The sequence below is a fragment of the Oreochromis aureus genome, linkage group 10 (assembly GCF_013358895.1).
Source record: "Oreochromis aureus strain Israel breed Guangdong linkage group 10, ZZ_aureus, whole genome shotgun sequence".
NCBI classification, from domain to species: Eukaryota; Metazoa; Chordata; class Actinopteri; order Cichliformes; family Cichlidae; genus Oreochromis; species Oreochromis aureus.
In genome coordinates, this window is record NC_052951.1 from 10,943,304 (window position 1) to 10,968,144 (window position 24,841).

The window sequence follows — 24,841 nt, forward strand, 5'->3', positions numbered from 1 at the left end:
CACCTTTTCAAATTTGTATAAGGAGACCAAGCCTTCATATGGTTCACCATGCATCTGCCAGCCACCTGACGCAGGCGTCTAACTGCAAAGGCAGCAGGCTGGGTATTAACTAATGGGATTTAGCAGCTAAGGTGCCAGAACAGAGGACACACTTGATGGCTTTCACTGCATTACTGACATCGATTAATCAGCCTTTGTAATCTGATTCCTTTCACTGAGTGAGATAAGAGAGAGGCAAGGAGAAAGTGCTATCTCACAGCCACTGTCATGGAAGGTGACAAGTGAAGTATTTTAATGTCTCTGTGTGCTGTATTTACATCACAAAGAAAATAAGAAAACAACTCCACTCCATGAGGCATTTAGTAACCTCAAACTTTAATAAATCATCTTTTATATATTATTATTGTCATAATCCTGTTGCGCAGCAGAGCATTGTGCCTCATGTCTCTCTACAGTCAGCTTTACATCTTCCAAAAAATATATAATTTTTGTACACTTGCTCTTCGATTAATGTTTATCCTCTGATTGATGGGTGCATCAGTTGCATATATTTGTAGGACTGTAAACATATAACAATCAAGGATTTGTTAATCTTGTGCAGTGAATAACAGGCAAAATAAAAGTGATAAACAATAAAAAAGATCTCATTATTTTAAGCATCTTATTCATTTTAAGGGGTACAAGTGTCTGAAATCTGGATTAATCATAGCTGCTATGGGTACATTTACTGGCAATAAAGACACCAAGATAGAATTTGACTGGGAATTAGAGTAACACTGTATAGATAAACTTTACTTGTGATAGTCATCTGACAATAAAAAAACAAAAACACTATCCCTAAATTTGTGAAATTCACAGAAATTCGTTATTGTGTTCTTTTTTAAAAATTGAAATCATTCCTTAGTTGCCGTCTTGTACAAGTTATTTACACGTGATGTTTTTAAATGTAAAATGTGGTTTAGGTGGGAGTTGGTGTAGCAGCTGTTGTGGCTGCAGCACTCCCTTCTTCGACCTGGTTCTTGAGCAGGAAGAACTTCAGCACAGGGTTGAGGTACTCCATGATGGTTTCTTTCACTCCCTTCTCTAGCAAGTACCCTTCTGTCTCAATTTCAGTGTTTTCCTTTCCTGCCACTGCCTCCATGGCAGTCTGCAGGAGGCGCAAACTCACAAGCACAGAGCCCTGCAAAAGTGAGAGCCATTGAGGAACAAGTTAGACAAGGGTAAGCTCTTTAAAACCTAGTGTTGTATGTCTCTCATTTGATAAATTACAAGCTCGCTGTGGCACCACAATCTCTGCCTGAAATCATTGTCGGGCTTACCTGTAAGAGGAAGATTGACAGAACTCCAGCCCCAATTGTGTTCATCAGGCCCATGTAGTAGTTGACTAGAGCCTCTCTGCACCCTCGGAGGTAGATGTTGAGCTCCTCAGTTTGGTAATCATAGTTATAGTGAGCTGAATTGTTGGTAAGCTGATACTGGATGCACGGCCGTGGAGAACTGGGGTTACAGCAACTGAATGGGACTCCGTCTACCAAGTAACGGCCATCCACGTTGCTCTTGATGCGGCTATAGAAACAAATGAGGGATTACTAACACTGTTACCACATGATTGTTTTCTTTAGTCACACTTTTTCAATCCAAACTCTTTAATTTTTCAAGAATATGCACAAATGTGAAAGCCACTACCCTCCAGACCCTTACTCTTTCACTTCCTTAGAGCTGAAATCAAGGTAGCGGTTGCTGATCCACTGGACCTCGAACCAATCCCTGAAGTCATTGTTCCCACAACACTGAAACTCCATCTGCAGGCGATCGATGTTCTGCTTCTGGAAGCAGCGGCCTGGTGTGTCTGTATCCTTGTAGAAGCGGATGCCATTCCTCAGGCCAGCCTTTAGAGAAGACTCCAGACTGCCCTTCATTGCGTAGCTCATGATGACAGCTAGCAGCATGAGCACGGTGAAGAAGCAAGAGACAGCGAAGTAGGGCTTCAAGAAGTTCTTCCAGCGAGGGAATCGCCCAGCGTCCAGGGCATCCTGACAGATCTTTGATGCAAAGTAGTTGATGCCCAGGGAGGCGAGACCAACAATCATGAGGGTGTTCGGCACAATATGAATGTCTTGGTTATCCATTACCTGAAAGTGAGTCACACAGCAATGTATGGAATATTAAACCATTCAAATTTATCTCATTAAAATTATGCAGAACAAATAAACAAAATTAGTGAAGTATGAAATTGTATGAAAATCACACTCACCAGCCACTTTGTGAGGTACACCTGTTCAACTACTTGTTAACAGAAATAATGAAGTAGCCAGTCACATGGCAAGAACTGAGTTCATTTAGGCATGTAGACATGGTCAAGATGACTTGCTCAAGTTCAAATTGAGCATCAGAAGAAAGGTGACTTAAGTGACTTGGCTGTTGGTGCCTGGTCTGAGTATTTCAGAAACTGCTGATATACTGGGGTTTTTTTTCCTACACAACCATGACTAGGGTTTGCAGAAAATTGCTCGTATCCAGTGAGCTTCAGCTCTCTGAGTGAAAATGTCTCTGTGATACTAAAGGTTTAAGTAGAAAGGCCTGACTACTTCAGTCTGATAGGTAAGGAATGGTAACTGAAAAAAAAAACACTTGTTACAAACAGGGTATGCAGAAGAGCATCTCTGAGTGCACAACACATTTAAGCAATGGGCTACAGCAGCAGAAGACCACATCAGGTACCACTCCTGTCAGCTAAGAACAGGAAATTGTGGCTACAATTTGCATGGCCTCTGCAAAATTGAACACCAGAAGACTAGAAAAATGTTGGTTGAGTGAGTCTCGTTTATTGCCTTGTATCAATGACTTACTTTGTTGTTTGATGTGGGGATATTTTCTTGGCACACTTTGGGCCCCTCAGTACCAACTGAGCATGGTTTAAACCCCAAAGCTTACATGCTCCTGACCATGTCCATCCCTTTATAATCACAGTGTACCCATCTTCTGATGGCTGTGGCCTTGTGCAGGACAACACACCATGTCACAAAGCTTAGATAATCCCAAACTGGTTTCTTGAACATGATAATGTTCACTGTCCACAAACAGTCTCCACAGCCGCCAGATCTTAATCTGGCAGCTTTGGGAGTGATGCAACACCAAAATTCAAGTCAATGGATGTGCAGCCAACAAATCTGCAATAACTGTGTGATGCTATCATATCAATATGGACCAAGCTCTCTAAGGAATGTTTCCAGCACCATGTTGAAACTATGCCATGAATAAATAAGGCAGTTCTTAAAAGCAAAAAGGGGTCCAACCCAGTTGTGTCAGGTGTATGTCTAATAAAATGTCCAGAGAGCTTATGTTCACAGCCATAAACACAATTACATGTATATGTAAATTTTTTAACCAATTTGTTTCTCCTCTAATAAGTCAGACTGTTCTTCTCCAATGCCTACTATTTTAAATATATAGACACTAATGCCGAGAGTACAGTCCTGAAATGAAAGTTAACATTTTTGACATCACAACATGCGTTGATGAGGCGTAGAAGGCTTAAAAGGATTCCACCTTTATTTATGAAGAGAGGTCAATTTGTAAATGTGTGTAAATATATATAGAAATCCACATATTGTCAGCATTACTGTCAGATGCTAAATCTCATAATGAAGAGCTAGACCAGAATGTATGAGCCACAAGCAGCTGGCGCTTAAACGTATCGTTCAAGGATACCTGTCATACATTTAGTAACTCAGACCTCAGTTTGTTATCCACTTCTACTATACAGAACAGATACAAACACCAAAACTGCATGAAATTAGCCACTTCCCTTTTAAATATGGTAGTGAGGTTCTACTGAATGTTCTACTGTTTGTCTTTGGTTTGTCTTTGGCTTACAAATTTGGTAAACCAATGTGATTCCAATGGATCATGTTTGTAGAGCACATGTCCTGAAGCTATATGTCAAGCAAACTAACATCTGCAGAGATTCATTTTGGTAAAATTTGGTTCAATTTTGAAAACACAACAAAGTCTTGTGTTCAGTCAAACAGAGTTCTCTGATGATGGGATTAAACCTTTGCTGTAATCTACATAATAAGATAATATTTTCTTTGCATTTTTCAATCATTCCAAGTGTTTCAGTGTTATAATAAAACTGATCATACAAAGCTATGGTGACAGCTTTAAGTAGCAGTAGGGATTAGGGTAATTAAGACTGACGGAGCCTAATTTATGAAATGATGAGTCAGGATCCAAAGTGGGTCACAGGTGTGTTGATTGCCGATTAGCACGGAGATTTCATTTATCCTCTAAGACTTTTTCCTTTTGCATTTTCCCTGAAAATCTAGTGTCTACAGTTGAAACCCAACACAGATGGCATTTGCTGAGTGTACCCAGGAATATTCACACCTGGTATTATAGTGTATAATCAGATTCTTCAGGCAAATAAATATATCATCCCTTATATTTAATGCACAATTTGATGTGAGACTAGAAATATTAGCACTTATTAGTGGTTTATTATTTGACATTATTTGTAATAATTATCATTGCAGACAACAATAATTTTAATGAATTTCTTCCTATTACAAACAGTTACAGTAACTATGCATACTGTTAATCCTACACTGCGTGCAAATAGTAATTACCCAGTAGTAATTTTCAGGCTTCCTACATGACAAAAATGGGTACATTCAAAAAGTATAAGAAAGTATTCGCTCCAGGAGATCAAATTTTAAGTACCTCTGCCCTCCTGCGGAGCTCCGTCTTTAGGATGCACCCCAGGGTGAAGGTCGTGGCCCCAGCAACTGTGGCACACCAAGACAGGAGCCACAGTCCCTGGGCTAGCTTCACCCTTTTCTGAAAGGGGAACTTCATCTTCATCACCACCATGGTTGCAGTGGGGGAATCTTACCAGGTCTCACCGGGGGAGTAGGGGAAGGAGAGCGACGAGGCTGCGAGGGACGATGCTGTGCTCTGGCTGTGAGAGAGGAGAAGAGATGAGAGGGAGGACTCCAAAGGCTTAAAGATGAAGACGGCAGAACAGAAACACACCTGTATAAACAGTGTGAGGACAGTTCAGACACAAAGACAATAGTTTTGTGAGAAACAAACAACCAAACTTAGAAGTAGAGAGGTTAGCAGAAAGTCCCTGGAAACTTCTGAGTTTTATAGCTTTACATCACAAGTGGTGCATCTTCAATTAAACTGATGTTGGTGGGTCAAATTTTACCTTATTTTTTCCTAAAAGATTCTGAAAAAAAGTCCAGTTATCTCCAGCAACCACTGTGTACCGTCCAGTGTGCCACACAGTGGATTTGGCACACTGGATTTGGTAAACCTGGATGCAGGGGGGCGTCTTACCACTAATACCTACCTATCCTATTAAACTGGTTTGTGGATCCAGGCCATTGTCTGCTCAGCATCCGTCACTCATACAGAGGGACATGGATGACAAGCCAAATTGAACTTGACAGGGAGGTATTATTAATACACAAGTCATTATCTGTGTAACGCAGACACTTGGGACACATCTACTGGAAAAAATTACAAGGTACAAGAAAATGACATGAGATTCAACTCTACAGGTTGAGAGACAGCCCAAGTCCTGTATGTGACCCAGAGTCACTGGCCCTCAACTCTGTGTAGTAATATATGAGGGGAAGAGTAGCCAACTCTCATTACTGCCTGACTAATACTCTGAATCCAAGTACCATGGTCCCAATGTGGGAAACATTCTCACCTCCTCCTCCATACTGGTACCAATTTTCCATTAATATTTCTGGTCAATATGATCTCTGTCATTTGCCCTGACTTTGCAGAACTCCTCTCATATGTAAGCAAACAAATCTACAATCAATCTACATCATTAATATTTGTCTCCACCTTCTTAATCAGAACATGTATACAGTGAGATGTTGATTTATTACAGTTCACAAAAGGCATCTGAAAGTGTATCACTACTGTTGTACTACTTTTGGTATCAATCCAGTATCAAGTAAATACAGGGTAAGTATTGACATTTTTGCTTTCCACAATTATAAGTCAGTGCAATCCTGTCTCCGCCCCACCCTGGACCCCCACCAATTCGCATACAGGAGCACAGAGGATGCAGTCTCCATTGCGCTGCACTCTGTCCTCTCACACCTGGACAATAAAAACACCTACGCCAGAATGCTGTTTATAGACTTCAGTTCAGTGTTCAGTACAATCCACCCCTCACAACTCATCAGGAAACTGACAGACCTAGGCATCAGTTCCCTCATGTGCAAATGGTTACTCGACTTCCTGACCAACCGGCCCAGACATGTCTGGCTGGATAACCACTGCTCATCTATCATCACAATGAACACCGGTGTACCACAAGGCTATGTGATGAGCCCTTTCCTCTGCTCCCTCTCCACCCATGACTGCAGACCTGCCAATGGTTCCAACACAATCATTAAGTTTGCAGATGACACCACGGTGATTGGCCTCATCAAAGACAACGATGAGGCTGCCTGCAGGGAGGAGGTGGATCATCTGGCTGAGTGGTGCGACACCAACAACGTGCTGCTCAACACCGAGAACACCAAGGAGCTCATCGTAGACTACAGGAGGAATGCTGACCCACATCCACCCATCTACATTAAAGGGACGGCTGTGGAGCGTGTGAACAGCTTCAAGTTCCTGGGAGTGCACATCTCAGAGGATCTCACCTGGACGACCAACTGCTCCAAGCTGGTCAAGAAGGCTCATCAGCGCCTCTTCTTTGTGAGGACTCTGAGGAAGAACCACCTGGTGAACTTCTACTGCTGCACCATTGAGAGCATCCTGACCAACTGTATAACAGTCTGGTATGGGAGCTGCTCTGCCTCGGACCGGAAGGCGTTGCAGAGGGTTGCACATCGTCGGAGCACCACTTCCTGCCATACAAGACATCTACAGGAAGCGGTGTCTGAAAAAGGCTGGGAAAATCATCAAAAACCCCAGTTACCCAGCACACGGACTCTTCACCCTCCTGCCCTCTGAGAGGCGCCACAAGGTACCGGAACAGCTTCTTCCCTACAGCTGTCAGACTCCTGAACTCTGCCTCCTGACATCTCACCCACATTAAACTCATGGACTGAACATACACACACACACAACCACCCATAACTGAACACACAGACAATGGACAAAACAAACAAATGGCCGGCTGTACCCTCATACAGACAATAATAACACTGAACCACTGAACTTACAACCACTGGCACTTTATATAACTACTGTATAATTTATCCATATATCTCACTGATCTCAACTGCACTACTGTAAATGCTGTATAGACAATCATACTGTACATACAAAAAATTTACAACTGTTCAGAACTGTGTACAACTGTTTATTAATACTTGCTATCTACAATCTGTATAGTTTTCATATTTTTAACCATATGTATAACCTGTTCATAGCCTGTACATAGCTTGTACACTCACTACAGCTATAGCCTGTACATACTTATAGTTATAGTATATTCATAACATACCTTCATACCTTCATTCATTGTAACATACCTATAATAGATCTATATTCTGTAATATATCTATATTATTGCTAAAGCACTTTCTGGATGGATGCAAACTGCATTTCGTTGCCTTGTACTTGTGACATGTGCAATGACAATAAAGTTGAATTCTATTCTATTCTATTCACAGCTGAAACTGTGTCTCACTGTTTTGTTGTGGGTTTGTTTGTTTTTTCATTTCAGTTAGATGTGACATGGACAGAAACACAACTGTAAAATCTGTTCATTTGCAAGCTTTTATTTTGGCAGGATATTGTAATATGAGGAAAACAGCAAACATAAGATAATTTTCACATTTTAAAAGCTATAGCAATACCGTATTTATAAGTATATATATTATCAGTAGCATGTAAGGCAAGCCTATCATAATTACATTTTACTATAATGTGAAAGGAAATCAGGTTCAATATGATCTTTTTAACTGTTTTAAATTGTGCTTGATGTTGTTTATAGCATTCAAGAGTATCTAACTGTAGCTAGCTATGTTAATAAGTATAACTTATATGATGACTTTTTAAAATTCTGCAATGATGAAAAAAGAAAAGGAACTGCACTGATCAGCCACAACATTAAAACCACCTGCCTAACATTGTGTATGTCGTCCTTTAGCCACAAAACCACATTTGACCTGTCAGAGTATGAACTGTGGCTATTTTGTTGTTTCAGCAGTGGAACCTTTGGATCCTGTGGGCTCTGTGGTGGAGCCTTGGAGGCTCACCTGTCAGTGGTTTTGGCTGACCATTCTATTTGTATCTATGCAACAAAAATACACATTTACATTTTACGATGAATTAATCAGTTTATCTAAGCCGTACAGGATTTTCCAAGGTGCACATTTATATATATAGTATTCATCGACCAACAATCACTTTCAGCAAATGTTAGCTATAATAATTTAAAGCTAGAAACTCATCGCTTTTATTGGATACACCAATGAGACAGTAGGAAAGTGACAGCATCAGTTTATCAAAGTAAATCCATAAAATCTACTTTTCAAATTCAGAAATTAAATTACATCAAACATCAAATGAATGTGGCTGAATCCATAAACCACTAAAATGAGCTTATTCATTAAACTTTCTACTATAGCTACATTAAATTAGGATTTTAGTGCAGTCATGTTACTGTCACAGCTTTGTTCGCTCTCCTTTCAGCACCTCATCTGGAATCCCTCCCATCCAGGCATGTACTTCAGCCCTGTCCTGCTCTCTTCCCTCTGTAGTGTATGAATCACATATGAAGTGGTTTAGCATCCGCTCGGCTGACTGCAGGCTGGCCAAGCTGCTATCTGCCTCTGACATACTGCTATCAATTGGCCTCCCAGTAATCATATCCCTGTGGTTGCTTGTGTTCCAATGATGAATGATCTCATTATCTAAATCCTCAGTAGCTTCATTCCCTCGATGGCGGAGGTCCATCATGGCCTCTGTGCCTCTCAGCTCTTTTTGCATGTGATGGCATGCCAGAGGAATTTCCTCCAGGCTTGCTGACCGGATAAGAATGGCAGATCCGTGGTTTGGACTAGAGGACCTGTAACTTCCCTCACCTGTCATGCCATCAGACAGATTCTTCATGCCAGAAGAGCGAGAACTAGTTTGTGGTGCGGGTAAATTGTCACTGTGGGAGGTGAACTGAAGATGAGGTATTTGCAGTGGGCGTGGAGAGTGTTGTCTGGGAATTTCCTCACTTCCTGACTCGCTGTCTCTGTCCAGGTCTGCCTCCCGGTGTCTCCAGGTCTGACCCCTGCTTGATCCTGTCAGCATAAACCGTGGGGTCTCTTCTCCCATTTCAGACCAGTCAGATTCCTCCTCCTCTGGGACTGACCCTAGAGGTTGCTCCTGCTCAGCAGCTTTAACCTTTCCATAATTATCGTTGTCCATAAACTGAACTGGAGGAGGAGCGATTGGGAGAACCACCTGATTGATGGTATCATCTGACTGAAAATGATGGTTGTTTTTGTGTATCGCAGAAGTCACCTGAAATGAGAAGAAAAACTGATCAGTTCAATGGAATTTGGAAATAATAAATACGAAATATGATAGAAAGGAAAACAAAGGTTTTGTATGAGCAAAATTATACTAATGCCAAGTGGAACATTGTCCTCTATTTAAAACATAGGAAAAACACATTTATATTTCATGCTGTATGAAAAGATTAATATAGCCTGCATGTCATTACCCACTGGTTTGTGAACTCTGAAACCTCAAATTTGACATTTTGGTCAATATCATCTTCACAGACATCAGAAATCACAAGGGATGAACGGATCCGACTGAGAAACTAATGACACGCCACATGCATTTGCTACTTGTCAATCACAAGCTAGAAACACCATAAATCATGTGGTTTGTCATCTATTTAACAAATTTACAACTAGAACATCAAATTATTATTGAGGTATTGAATCCAGTGAGAATTTAGGTATTTTTCCATAAACTTTTAAATAAGCCATTCCTGATGTCAAGAGTGCTGTGGGCCTCCTTAAAAACCAAAAATTCCAGGGCTGCCGAATCATAAATCTCACTCTAATCAAAATACAAGAAAGAGAGATGCATTTCCTTGAAAACTGTATTTAAAAAACATAAACTACACAGACTGTTGGTTATAAATTGCTAATGCTACTCAGACATAAGTGTTTAGGCCAATGTGTGACCCACTTGCCTCTAGGACACAAACTTCAATATAAGAGTGGTACATTTAGGTGAGAGTAATGATTAATATCACACACTAACCCCCTCCTGTTACCAGTTTAAACTTATTTTTTATATAATTAAATAGATTTATATAATATCTAACTGTATGTGACTAGGGAGTAATTTCAAAATGAATTTCTGTTATTACTGCAGCTCACCTGCAGCACCTAGAGATACCTTCTACACTTAGGGAATCACTGATCTAAACAATCAGATTTTTTTCTGCAACCTGAGCAGCCGCTACTTTGATATTTGCAAGGAATACCAGAATTAAATGTTACTAATATTTTCCAGACCTAGAAATGAAAGAATGCCAAAGAGCTTACACTGAACACTTCGCCAGAGTTGGCAAATTTCACATTACCAAGCTGCTGTGTCAGCTCCGAAATACGACGGTTCAACCTTTGTCGTTCTTCTTCCATATTTTGAGTCTGAAACAGAAGGAAAATGGGGGAACAAGATGTAATAGCTCACATATATGTTTATAGTAATGGATGTCTTATATCAGATGTACAGCGATGCTTGCTTTCTCACCACTGAGTGAAGCTTTTGCTCCAGAACATTATTAGTCTGCTGTGTGGAGGAGCAGTTATCATGTAGTCTGAAATAAGGCAGAGACAGAGTTACTCAGCAAACATTATAACTGTTATCACTATTTGCAGTTAGTCTCTGGAAATGGCATTCTTCACCTCTTAAACCTCTCCGTGAGGTTGCTGAGCTCTGTGCGTGTCCTCTGAAGTTCTGCCTCCAACAGCTTTTGGCTACTCATGAATTCCTCTCCCAAACACTCCATCCTCACAGCTGTCTTCAGCAAACTGTGGTGCAGACCTTCATTTTGTTCCTGTATTATCCTATAATACAGACAGACAAAAAGCAAGTTTTCTCAAGCTTAGATGCATAGTTCTTTTTCTTTTTAAATGAACAGTTCCATATTTTCCATGTTATTCACATCCAAATACCCAAACAAATAACATGACACTTACATGATTCTACCCAGCTCCTGTTTCTTCTCCTGTATTAAAGAAATAAATACATAAATTTAATGAGAAAAACAGCATTCAACAGGTACTCTATTATCTAAAGTGAAAAATGAAATGAAATGAAATGAAAGATGAACACAGAATATTAGTCTAGGATGTCAAATTGATTGCTATTAGTTTGTATTTAGTAGCTAATCTATTGTTCTGTAACTAATCTATTGTTCTTTAACACGTGAATGTCATTTGCAGATCTATTGTCTGCCATGACGTGCAAGCTTTTGCCCCAAATCAATATGAATGGAAATTAGATGAACATCATTACATAACCAGTTAATGAAACACATAAAACAATGGCCTGGTAGTTACTTGTATGTATGCACACCATAATAGAAAACATTTTCAGTAGTATAATAATGCCATACTTGATGTAATGATGGACCAATGAAACTTGTTCGTTCCTCTTCGTGGCTGCTGGGCTTGCTTGCTGTTGTCCCGGAAGACTCTGGTTTAATGGAAAGAGACTCTGTCTTCCCATGTGCCGGTGGACTGCCAGCAGAATGCCCCTTCAAATGAGTGTGGTGGTCATCATGGTCAAGATCATTGTTTCTTGAGTGGTGCTGGTTGGGATGTGATTCATGGTGGTGATGACCTGATCTGTAGTGGTCTCCATGTTGTACGCAATGGCCTGGATTGTGTTGGTCTCCATGATGGTGATGAGATTCCCTATGTTGATCTTCATGGTGATGATGGCCTGAACTATGATGGTCATCATGATGATGATCTAGACTGTGGTGGTCATGTTGATGGTGAATGTTCGAACTATGATGGTCACGGTGACGATAGTGATGGTCTGGACTGTGATGGTCTCCATCATGACGATGATGGTCTGAAAGGTGGTGATCTCTATGATGATGGTGATGATGATCTTGACTGTGGTGGTCTCCATGATGATGATGGGGATGCCCCAGATTGTGGTGGTCTCCATGATGCTGATGCACTGGACTGTGGTGGTCATGATGATGGTGGTGTTCTGGGCTATTGTGGTCCCCATGGTGATGGTCATGGTGATGGTTTGGACTATGGTGGCCCCCATGGTGATGGTGATGGTCTTGGCTATGGCGATCTCCATGATGATGGTGATGGTCTGGACTGTGGTGGTCTCCATGATGATGGTGATGGTCTGGACTGTGGTGGTCTCCACGATGATGGTGATGCTCTAGACTATTGTTGTCTCCATGGTGATGGTGGTGACCTGGGCTATGGTGTTCTCTGTGATGATGGTGATGGTCTGGACTATGGTGGTCTTTGTGATGATGGTGATGGTCTGGACTATGGTGGGCTTTGTGATGATGGTGATGGTCTGGACTATGGTGGTCTTTGTGATGATGGTGATGGTCTGGACTATCATGGTCTCCTTGGTGATGGCCTTGGCTATTGTGGTCTACATGATGATGGTGATGGTGATGAACATGACCGTAGTGCTTGCCATGGTGGTGATGGTGTGCATTACTATGATGATGGGATGGGCTATAGGGTTCTCTATGTCGATGTTGCCCATGGTGATGGTGATGTGATGCAGTGTGGTGATCTTTGTTGTGGTAAGTATGGCTGTGTGAATCTCCATGGGGATAAACAGGACTGTGGTCCTTTCTGTGATGATGGCGATGACTTGGGCTATTTTCATGGTAATGATGATGGTGATGGTGACTAGAAGTCTCATGGGCTCCTTTGTGGTGGTTATGGCAGTGCTTAAAAGAATGGGAGTGACGCTCAGGAGATTGAGACCATGAATGACGTCTTCTAAAACAACTGAATTCTGTGCAGCTTTTTGGCCTATGATGCATGTGATGGGATGACTCTTCAAAATAGCGACTTTCACCGTGGAAAGATTTAGACTGAGACAACTGCGAAGAGTGTGAATATTTGCTGGAGCTAATTGAGTCTGCACTGGTGGGGCGACTTTGCTGTCTAGGTTTGTCAGTCCTGCTGTCTGCCTTCCTGGATCTAAGAGAGGCCTGCCCTGGACTGCAGGGTCGTTGCGCATCTGTCACGCCAAGAGTGGTTAGCCTCATTGGGCTGAGCACTTGCCGAGTAATCTCATTAAGAAAAGCAGAGAACTTCATTTTTTCTTTCATTAAATTCTTCCTGGCTTCATTTTCCCTCTTCTCCAATTCATTTTCATCCTCATTTCCATTTCCTTTGTCTTTGGGTGTGGTGAGAGCCTCCATTGATTTGGCTTTGCGGAAACTTCCATCATTTTCAAAGCTTCTTGTAATTTTCTTAGGGCTTTTTGAGCTTCCATTTTTGGGGCCACAACGAGAGGACTTGCTTTTCTCTTGTTTCTGTTTGTTGGGTAGCTCATTTGAATTAGCTGGTTTATTTATCAAAGGAGCCATGTCATCTCCTTCATCAAAGTACTTGTGTTTTCCAGAGATATCGGTCCAGGATTGTGAATGCTGTGGCTTCCTGAAAGGATTGCTATCTGAAGTGTCACTGTTGCTGCTGTTCTGAGAAGACAGACTAGAAGAAGAGGAAGATGTTGTAGAAGAGGAAGAGGAAGAGGAAGGGGAGGAGGAAGAAGAAGAGGAGGAGGAGGAGGAGGAGGAGGACAAGGAGGAAGATGAGGATGTCGATGAAGATGAAGAGGATGAAGAAGAATGGCTTGAGGAACTTGAGGAAGTTTGTGAAAGAGAAACATGACGATGGTTTTGCTTGTGGTGGTAATGGTGAGATTCGGACTGATGTTGATGGTTGGTATGATGATCACTCAAAATGCTCTCCTCTGCTGTTGAATGAGTGCTATTTCAAAAAGAAAACATGGGTGTTAAAGTGCACACTGTCAACAGTGAATGAATTCTGATACTCGGTTAGCCTAACTACCAACCACACATGATTAATCCTCATTTTGTAAACCCCCCCAAAAATCTATAGATTTTGCTTAAATAATTACTGTTAACATACAGTTAGAAAAAGGATGGACTTACTCATGACTATCGTTGCCATCCGACCTTTGTTTATTATTGTGACGATGATGGCCTTGATTTTGATGGTGGTGCTTCACATGTGGAGCTTTTGAGCCAGGTGGTCTTCTGTGCTTGTGCTCTTTTTCTTGATGATCACACATTTCTGCCTTGTGACTTATGATCTCCCTGGTGTTCTGATGAGGATGTACAGGTCTGAATTTTTTTTTCCATCAGCTGGTAATGCAATCAAGAGTCCTCAGAAACTTGCACAAACTCAGTTCATCCACTTACATCCACCAATTCTTCAAGGTCAACGTAATGATTTAGTCAAGAATTGACAAAATGCCTTATGACTTAGAAACAAAGTTGTGGTGTTTATTGTACCATAGAAAGATTTAAAATATTATGTCACATTTAACCTCTGACCTTTGCTTCAATGTGATTATAATGATATATAGATCGATTTAAAACTATATTTCTTATCGTCATTTTTGTATTGATATGATATTGGTATATAGTGAATGATATATGAAGATTCTAAATATCACATTACTTTGGACCTCTGACTTCTTCAAGGTCAAATAAGGTAAAACTTTGATAAAACTTCATCTTAAACTTAAACTATGCTTAAAATTCTGTTGCCTTTGTTTGCATTGGCAGAATAAAGGAAATGAAACTGGTATATGATAGCGATTCTTACTATCACATTATAATTTGTATCCAAATATCATGTCACATTTGACCTCCGACCTCACGTTTACATTTCGCATCTGCCTGTCTTTGAAGCTGACCCCAAGAGAGTCAGCTGCCTTGGTGGAGGTTTGTGCTTTCAGAGTCTTGCTTATTTTTCTATCATATTCAAAGTGTGCATAATAACAGGAACACAGCAATACTTCAAATTTGCATCTATAAAATCTGAAAATGCCTGTTATAATATACATTCAGTGATTACAAATTCATAGATCTATTCTAGATTACTACAATCTAGATCCAGAATGAAAACAAATAACTTACTTAAACTTAATAAGATTATTGCATTAACATTAACATCAGTGTCATTTCTCACATGTAATAAGCAACAGCAGTTTTCGAGAGGATGAAAAACTGTTCCAGTTGCTTTTTTGTGACTAACTAAGCTGCCATAGAGACAAGAGCTGTACTCACAGTCTTCCACGGGCCCTGACGTTCACAGAAGCTCCCCTTGCGTGATGCGCCTTCTAATTGAACTGGGAGGCACATGTGAAGCACACACACTCCCATTTCAATTTATACTCCTGCACCGTCCAATGACAGAAAGGAAAGCTGCCGTGAGCAGCTACTTTGAACTCTATTAAACTCTATTGAATACTCTGTATGACACCTTTTGAATTTAAAAATAACCAGCTGAATGAGGAATGTATTGGTCTGTGCATGTACAGTATAACTCCAAAATCAATTCAAGCCACATGCACACATTTCTGTAGTGTACATTAAAAAAAAGCCTGAAACATTAATTTTCATTGCAGTTTTCATTAACTTTCATTTAAAAAAAATATATATTTCTGGATTTTTGTACTAGTTTTGTTCTGCTGAAGCTGCAAGACATCGAAGCAGCACTGCATTATTTGAACTTTGTCTGCCTGTCTCAATATATCACCAAAGAAATCTCAAAAATCACAAGAATCTATCTTTATTTTGGAAATGGCCTGAAGACACAGCGATAGAATGAAGCCATAATGTCACTGATGTGAGCTGCTATGCCAGCCAAAAAACACAATGGCTTCCAGCATTCATTGCTCAGTGTGCACAGGGGCACGTACAGCTGGGCTCATCAAAAATAGGAACAGCAAAGGGAAAAAAATGTGAGGTAAACTCTGTTTTTGAAGCGAGTCTGTATGACTGCAAGGCATGGTGGTGGGTGGGTATCAGATGTTATCTTCTTGTATTATACATTTCACAAAATGCTCTTTTTTGTCTGTTAATGTGTTAGAGATGGGAAAATGAAAATTCTTCTGTTAAAAAGGCCAAGCTAGCCTATAAAACTCACTCCAGATGTAAAAGTGCATTACAAAGACATTTTTACCGCCTACGATTGGCATCAGGAGTGCAGCGAGGTGCAGGAAAAGTGTGCAGCGTGTTAACAAGAAAGTGTGGACGTATTGATCAGGATGTCCCTATTATGTCAGTGCAATGGACAATCTAATAACTCAGAGTTACTGAGAAATACATTGAACTCCAATAGAGTGACAAAAACCATTAGACTTCACAAAGCAGTCAAGCGATTATGTTAAAACACCACATATAATTTTCATGCATCGAGTAACATGTCGGAGAATACAATGAAAGTATTCTGGTGTATACCGCAGACCTGTGATCTGCTTTGTAATTTTTGCAACATGTGCATGTTGATAACTGCTGGCAGGTCTCCCCTCATCAATGTAACCTGGCTCAGAACCACAGACAATCAATAGCATGCACAATGGAAAGCTGGGAGAGTCAGATAATGCTCATGCGCATTGGTGGATATTTATAACACTAATATCTACACAGGACTCAATAAAGCAGGTTGTGGCAAAGTTACATCACGCAATAAGTCATCGCAGGCAGTAATGAATGCTGTCCTTTCCACGCTAAAAGACTGTGATTGTCCTTTTTCAGATACATTTAATTGTTACAACTTTTAAGTAAACTTTTTATGCGGGGAAAATATGACTGCTGTATGGGTATGTTGCCCTATCATGTGCTGCAGGTTCACTTGGTATGTCACATGAGCAATTCAAAGCATGCCTTAAGGTCACTTACTAAATCTCAGACCAACTGTTTGGGCCTCTGGCATTTTAATAATAAACTAACAGAAGTAATAAAGAGACTTTAAATGTGGTACAGTTCTTGGTGCCAGGTGTGCTGGTCTGAGTGTAGCTTGGGAACACCAAGCAAGGGAAGAGCCAATCACAAGTGAGTCACACAGGTGATTGCTGCCAGCTGTGGGGACTGCTTCCTGTCATTTTCCTGGCCTGTGCTGTGTTGCCCATGTGCTTTGGACTGACTAATACTTTTGCCAGATAAAATGAAATGACAGATATTTTATTAGTAGATTTAATAACTGTAAAGCTTTATTATTTCTGTATTGGTGTATTTTTTATTTACTAATTTATATGTTACTTTTAATTGTAGGCAGAAAATGAGCAGAACACTGGCTGCCTTTTATTTAAGGATTGTTTTAGACGCCATTCACAGCACTGACTTGTTTAGTAATTCTAGCGGCTGTATTTAGTGTAGACTTTTAATTCCTTGTTTGCTTCTAGGACTGCAGCTGGTGGTTGCCTCCAGTCACGGGAGTTGTTGCCATACAAGGAGTTCACTGACTTTTGCGGTCATATAATTTCTTTGTATGTTTGTAAGTTTCTAATAAATGGCCAGTTGTGGTCTGTTAATTGAAGCTCCTGCATCCTATTGCCATTTTCACATAAATATTTCATTGTTATTCATTTCCACACTGGCATTTCCCCACCCAGCCATCTCTGGGGTTTACAGAGGATGTTCTGGAAAAAAGAGAGAATATCCAGTGAGTGGCAGATCTCTGGGAGAAAATGCAATGTTGTTGCCAGAACAAAATGTTAGACTGCTTTAAGTTGATAGGAAGCAACAGTAACTCAGATAACCACGCATTACAATCAAAGTATGCAGAACAGCATCTCTGAATGGAGAGCACATTGAACCTTGTAGCAGATGGGCTACAGAAGACCACAGCGGGTGACACTTCTTTCCGCTAAGAAGAAGAAACTGAAGCTACAACTTGCACAAGTTCACCAAAATTGGATAATAGGAGAGTGGGAAAACGTTGCCTGTTCTAATGTCTTCTGCAACATTTACATGGTAGGGTGAGAATTTTGAAAAATGAAAGCATGGATCCATCCTGCCTTGTATCAACAGTTCAGGGTGATGTATTGTTTAAAGGTCACAGCCTGCATGAGTATTGTTGCTGACATGTCAGTGTCCTTTATGACCACAGTGTACCCATGTCCTAATGGCTGCATTGTTGCTGATCTATGAAGTAAATATGGGCCAAATATCACAAAACCAGAGGAACGTAGTACTAGCAATGTGTTCCTAACAAAGTGGCCAGTGAGTGTGTGACGAGAAGAGACTAAAAGGTTTAGTTAATATGATTCTGGTTCTTTAAGCCCCAAATTGTAACTATTATGCTTTTGAACATTGACTACTGTCATATGTACATAACTATGCAGGAAAACCCTACATAAAGTGTTTAATTAATAATAATAAATTTTAAAACAGAGGAGCTGGGAGTCTGTTCAGAGGTCAGACTCTGATCTTTAAGAGCTGAGTGAGACCAGCAGGGGGAGTTGAGTTAGAGTTGCTTGCAGTCACATGGTTTAGCACCGCGTTATTTATCAGGCTTTGTTTACACCATGTAGGCCTGTCTGTATCTTTTTCCTAATGTATCAAGTCCGAGCATGCAGCTCCTTCAAAACATATCATTTTAAAGCCCATGTATACTCCCTGTGGAAGAATAAAAAAAAAAACTAAAAAAAAACCAGCATGATTTTGAAATAAATCCTGTTTGAAAAATGTGAAAACCTACTGAAATAAGATACAAACTCCAAAACCTTTCAAAGTCACCATTTATTAGAACTGATGTACTGTATATGTAGTGTTTTGTCACAGTGAGATACTGTAGAAGAGAAGACGCACTCCTGCAGACTGCAGGAGTGCAGGAGTGACAGCAGTTGTTTTTTTTCCTTTCTTCCTGCTCTTTGAAGGCTGGAGAAATCATCCAGAAATGTTGTCATTTATGTGGGATGTTATTTACTCTTAAAATCACTGGTCTGCATCACCAGCAGTCAGCAGGAGCTTCATTAAAACTGGGCAATAAGATAATAAATATGTTTGATATACGACACTATAAAGTGCAATATAACATATCCCCGCTGAAGCTATACAAATGGAATTTCAAACATAGCTCACGCATGATTTTTGCTGCGCACAGCAGAAGAATACGTCACCATAAAATTAAAAAAATACTGCATTTCTGGAGCATTTCTATTTAATGGCCAGTCAAAAACATCAGGAAAAATGTACACACAGTATGTATGGAAAATCTAAAAGCAAAGCAATCAGTTTTCAGGTGTAATGCAGACACTTATAAATAGTTGTGTATTATGTATGGGGTACAACTCCAGTTATGAAGGCAACATTTTCTCAATGAGAAATTCACAACCCTCAAAAACAAACCTGTAACTGGAATCTGTTTACATCTGCATAAAAGTGGCTTTTTTGTTACATTCTGGCATTTCTGCCAGCTTAAGATGTTCTTTCAACATCAACAGTGTTTAGTTTCTAGTGAACTTGAGGAAAAAGAAAAAAAAAGAGAAAATCAAATTAGAGAGATCACTGACAAATATTATACAAATACTGCCCCCTCTTTATCAAAGCAACAGTTACCAAATCCTTTGCCAAAACACACCAAGCCTTGGTCACGTCCCCAGGTCCACGGCCCTGTGTAACAGAGAGAAATCAGGGATTGCCTCCACTATAAAGTACAGCCTCTTCCCAGTGGGTAAACAGCGCCCTCTGGTGAGCTAACCCTATAATAGTAGTCCATTTTCAGCTCTTTTCTACACAGGCATACGTTGTGTAACGCATGAGAAAAAGAAGGGGTCATTGCATGTCATCAGTTTTTCCCCACACGGATGTTGGGATTAAGAAGAGGATCTAAATTTGGGTCTGAGCCAGCCGACGCGCGTCCAAGTTTAGCCATGATGATAATCAACGTAAAGAATCCCAGAACTCCGACCAGCAGAAGCATGAAGACGCGCTGTTTCCAGGAAAGAGAGCTCCGCTTTCCACCAGTGCGGTTCCTGGAAAGATCATAAGAACATTCCCATATTGTTTTCTGTCACAGTAATTAAAGAAGTCTGTTCCAAAATGCTGTCATATAATACTAACTTGAGTATTTGAGCAAACCAACTTAACGCTGGTCGCCGCCGATACTTGTCGTCATCAAAGTCGATCTGTGTCACAGAGCTGTGACCACCGTCCCGTGTGTCATACACCTTTCTCGGTGATGACGCTGGCGGAGGAAAGAAAAGGATCATGTCTCAGCAAGAAAGGAAAACGGTTTCTATATTATATTTTGAGCTACAGAGTTCAAGAAGGTTCTGGGCTCAAACCCATTAGCCAGCTAAGATCTTTTTATGTGGAGTGTGCAGGTTCTCTCCAGGTAAACTGGTGATTCTAAACTGGCTGTAGGTGTGAATGCGAGTGTGAATAGTTGGCTGTCTCTCTACTTTAGCGCTGCCATGGACTAGTGACCTGTTCAAGGTGTACCCACTCATTTCACCCTGACAACCAACACAGGCTTCAGCCCCCCCCCCCATGCGACCCTGAATTGGACAGCTGGAAGAAAATGGATGGATAGAGTTTTGACAGCAGAAATTTATGACACGTCCTCCAGCTGCTATCATGGCTGTCCCTGAGGACGCAGCACAGAGACAAATGGGGGAGAAATAACAGACAGGCATCTTGGCCCAATTTTGTAAATTTCAATTTCTTGGCCCAATTTGGACATCAAGGTTGACGCACTGCTCCACAACATCGTGGACTGTCACCACTAGAATCTTAATCATTGTCTGTACAAAGACATTTTAGGACAGCACTTGGGGAAGCTTGGGGTTGAAGAGGTTGAGTATAAAAAATCAAGTGATGGTAAAAGGACTTATGTTTCATCCTCTGAATGCATTTTGGCGTTTATGAGAATGCTTATGAAAAGTTTAGCTTTGTTTGGCAAAAAGGGTGGAAGGTTTCATGAAATCGGTCTCAGCACAGAGTGGGAGCAGATTGGGAGGGCTTTCTGAGCACTGTACCTGTGTGTATTGTGATAGTGTCACCGGCGGTGGCAGTAGTAAAGTTGATCATAGAGTGCTCCTGCATGTTTGGATCCCCATTCTTATGAGGACCTCCAATGTCTCCCTGTTGTGGAGGTGAGATGTAATTAGATGGTGCGCTGCTGGTGTAAGAATGGCTGGGGTACATGTTGCTTTGTTCTTGTGCTGTAGAAACACACACAAAAAAAAAAAAAAAAAAAGAGAGACAGATGATCTTCTCTGATGTTTGCTACTTTTATTATAAATGAAAACACTTCACCAGACAGAACGGAGAAGAAAACAGAGTAAGGCTTACAATCAAATGTTGACCAGTCTGCATAATCTGTGACATCATTAGATGCAGTCTCATCAAGGACCTGGACAGGCTCCTCAATCTGAGATAGTCAAACATCACTCGTTTCATTATCTCACAGCATCACACGTGTAAACTTGATTTTTAAATACAACCAGAAAATGCTAAGAATGACTATGTATGCTTTTTTTTACTTGATTAGTTTTCAGGATACAACGGCGACAGGGAGATTACACAACAAAGACTTACCAGTGGCAGCCCCAAACCAGCTCTAGCCCAGTTAACAGATGACAGCTGTTCTTTCAGCACATCAGCAACTGGGCTGGCCATGTTGGTAGGGGGGAAAACTGGACCCTGGCAGGTAGGACACTGGTATCCTGCTGGGGCCGTATGGAGGGGCAGTCGAGATGCCAGGTTATTAAGACATGCCCAGTGAAACACATCTGTGGGGGGAAAAAAAAGTTTCACTTTGCAGAGATAGGATCAGAATCTTATTTATTTAAGCTATGAGCACAAACAAAAATTAAGTAGCCCATTAATCCTTGCTGTCTGCTTACAACGAACTGTTGACTTGTACAGGAAAAGAAACCTGAATCTCACCGTAGCAGATCAGTCTGACAGTGTCCTGTGCAGTGAGCGGATTATTGCACAGAGTACAGTTTGGGTTGTAATCACTGTCCTGAAGCCATTGCAGATATGATTGCACGATACACTGAAGGAGAAAATGTTAAAAACACAAAAGGTTACTGTGATGCTACAAGTTTTGTACAAATATGTGCGACACCATGCATTCACCCACTAACCTTGTTGTGGTTGGAGACAAGGCAATGCTCGCACACGTTCACACGGTGTTCGAAGCAGAATAAATTGGTTACTTTTCTCTTTGGACACTTGCAGAGACCCATGGCCACCTGCGATCTGCTGAGGACAAACAAGTAGTTTGTGTTGGACTGCTAAAACAGCATGAGCTCAGACTGAGGATCACAATTGTCATTATTCTGTAAATTCAAGCCTACATTCCATTTTACTATGAGCAGAAGCTACAAACATGAAGCATGCATGTAAAACATGAGACTTTTAAAGGCTCACATTTAATCTAGTTAAGTTTTAACTTAACTTATGCTGTGCTCAAGAAAATAAACATATTAAACATCTGGCATGAAAAATATTTAATGGTTTTAATACAAATTAAATTTTTTTGGCTTGGAAACTTGATATGTCAGTATACAGCAATATGATAATGGTATGTGATGATATAAAGAGCTAGCTTTGTCTGCTCTCTTATTCACAAAGAGAAACACATACATTTGGTTTGAACCAAATATATTCCCCAAGGAATCTTTGTTTCCTTTTGGGATCGAACTGTGGATCTTTTGCTGGTCAGGCAAATGTAAACCACCACACAATGAAGCCAGTATGTGGCTTTGAAAACAGACAAAATTTACATGTTTATAATGGTGTGTGTGTACATATATATATATATATATATATATATATATATATATATATATATATATATATGTATATATATATATATATAGCAGGCATTTCATTTTCTGCTTTCACCTAACACACATTCTTCACATATTTCTCCAAAGAACAGATCTTATCTTGATATGTTACAGTACTTCATACATAATTCCATACAGAGTTACAAATGATGTCAACTTGACTTCAGCTTTTCTGAATTTAGAATTCTGTTAAATATAAGTGACGTTTGCTGAGCGTTTTGCCCTAGCTAGGTGATAGTAAGTACAAAGGCCGAAGCATGGGTGGTCTTCGTAACTACTTCGCTGATGTCACCCTGTTGTCATGTCACAGTCAGCAAATGAACTGTCCCAAACAAACCTAACACTCTTTGGATATTATAACGCAGTTTAAAGGCTGGGGTTTCAAATCATCGCCACCTTATGTCAACGTGCCATAATTCAGATATGAGCAATATACCACTCAAACACGACAATAGGTGCTACTCATTGTATTTACTGTCACTACTTTTTATTTCTTTATCTGTAATAGTTGCACGCAGTGTTTGGATGTGGGAACTTCCCATAAGTAATTCGAAAACCGAGCTGCTCAGCATCTACGTCTTTTTAAATATCAACTAACACGTCTTGACAGCTGTAACACCTGGCCACAGCGTAATTCCAACATTTAACTCAGCTAACAGCGGCTAGCTGCTAGCTCAACTGGAAGTTATCGGGTAAAGCAGCGTTAGCGAGCTAAACTAGCTAGCTGTTGGAGTTGACGAAGTTCAAATATAGATAATAATTACAGACGTTACCTGTCAGACAGACATTAATCGAGTCGCTTTCGCTTTAGGTGATGTGGTACGCCTGTCATTTAAGCTTTCTTGCTGAATTCACATGGAAGGCGGCTCCAGAGGTTGTCATCAGTAAAACTGGTTCCTTCCTCCTTCTGTTTATGTGCCACGTCTCTTCCGCTTCTCTTTCTTCTTCGTGTGTTTTGGTAAACAAACCAATTGGCGTATGCTGCCATCTGCTGCGTCGAAGCGCACAGGACTACCCCGTTAGAATGATTTGTAAAAAGGGGAATGTTGTCATTATCGGTAATTAAATGTATAAAAGTGATAAGTATAAACCTTAGCATGAGCCAGGCTTTGTTTTGTAAATCTGTTTCTAATCACAACCCTCTTTGGCGCTTATGCCAAACAGACATAAGTTACAGACCCTGGGCCAAATGTTGGCACTAGCCAACATGTTTTTTTCCTTCTTCAAAAATTACACATGAATTATACAGAATACTTGGAGTACGGCACCTGAGATGTAAATTAAAAGCATCAACTTTCATGTTTTTCATGAAACGATAACACCATTATACCCCCCACCCACACACACACACACACACACACACACACACACACACACACACACACCTCCCTTTTGTTTCTCTTTCCCCTTTTCTCCTAGTCTGCTCTCCAGGGGTTTGTGTCTGACTGATGAGCTAAATTTGTCTTCCCTTTTTTTCTATTTTCATAATACTGACTGCACAATTCAACTAATTATATAAGTATTCCATCGATGATAGATAGATAGATAGATAGATAGATAGATAGATAGATTTCCTGCATTTTCTGTCAATTAATAGCTGAATAGCTGATCAATGAATGTCTGTGATCATTTACTCTTGCAGATCCCAGCAGCTTGAGTTTCAGTTTGGTTCAGTAATATATCATGAATGCAAATTGGAGTAAAGAAATACAGCAATAACAAACGTGCGTGGAATACTTGACAATTTCAGATGGACATCAGTTGCGAACAAAAAATAACAATAAAAGAAAAAAAAATCAGAGCTTCTGCTTTAAAAAGTACAGCGACTTCACATCTTCCACATTGGCCACCATGACAGATCTCAATCCTGCCCTGACAAGCAGCTTTTAAATGCATGGTAATGACATCTCTGCGGGCATGATGCTGCCTGCTCATGCATAATAATGACTTTTTGTCTTTACAGAATGCATGTATGCTTGCGTGTGTAAATGGG

At 40.4% G+C, this 24,841-nt stretch overlaps 2 protein-coding genes across 3 annotated transcripts; both read right to left on the reverse strand.

Annotated features, from left to right (window-relative positions):
- Positions 1-318: 318 nt before the first annotated feature.
- Positions 319-5,286, reverse strand: rom1a (retinal outer segment membrane protein 1a). The gene is made up of 5 exons (XM_031744784.2): positions 5,213-5,286; positions 4,723-4,960; positions 1,702-2,132; positions 1,320-1,566; positions 319-1,180 (listed from the first exon to the last, which is right to left on the reverse strand). The coding sequence occupies exons 2-5, from the start codon at positions 4,870-4,872 to the stop codon at positions 959-961; spliced, it is 1,050 nt and encodes a 349-aa protein (XP_031600644.2). The 5' UTR covers positions 4,873-4,960; positions 5,213-5,286; the 3' UTR covers positions 319-958.
- Positions 5,287-18,766: 13,480 nt separating this feature from the next.
- zfpl1 (zinc finger protein-like 1) lies at positions 18,767-23,783 on the reverse strand. Of its 2 annotated transcripts, none has more exons than XM_031743531.2 (8): positions 23,622-23,783; positions 22,141-22,255; positions 21,938-22,049; positions 21,587-21,780; positions 21,341-21,419; positions 21,025-21,210; positions 20,108-20,231; positions 18,767-20,019 (listed from the first exon to the last, which is right to left on the reverse strand). In XM_031743531.2, exons 2-8 carry the CDS (start codon positions 22,240-22,242, stop codon positions 19,833-19,835), a joined length of 984 nt encoding a protein of 327 aa, XP_031599391.1. In that variant the 5' UTR covers positions 22,243-22,255; positions 23,622-23,783; the 3' UTR covers positions 18,767-19,832. The 2 variants fall into 2 exon arrangements, with proteins under 2 accessions (XP_031599391.1, XP_031599400.1); XM_031743540.2 differs by having other exon boundaries at positions 22,141-22,258.
- Between the last annotated feature and the right edge of the window lie 1,058 nt (positions 23,784-24,841).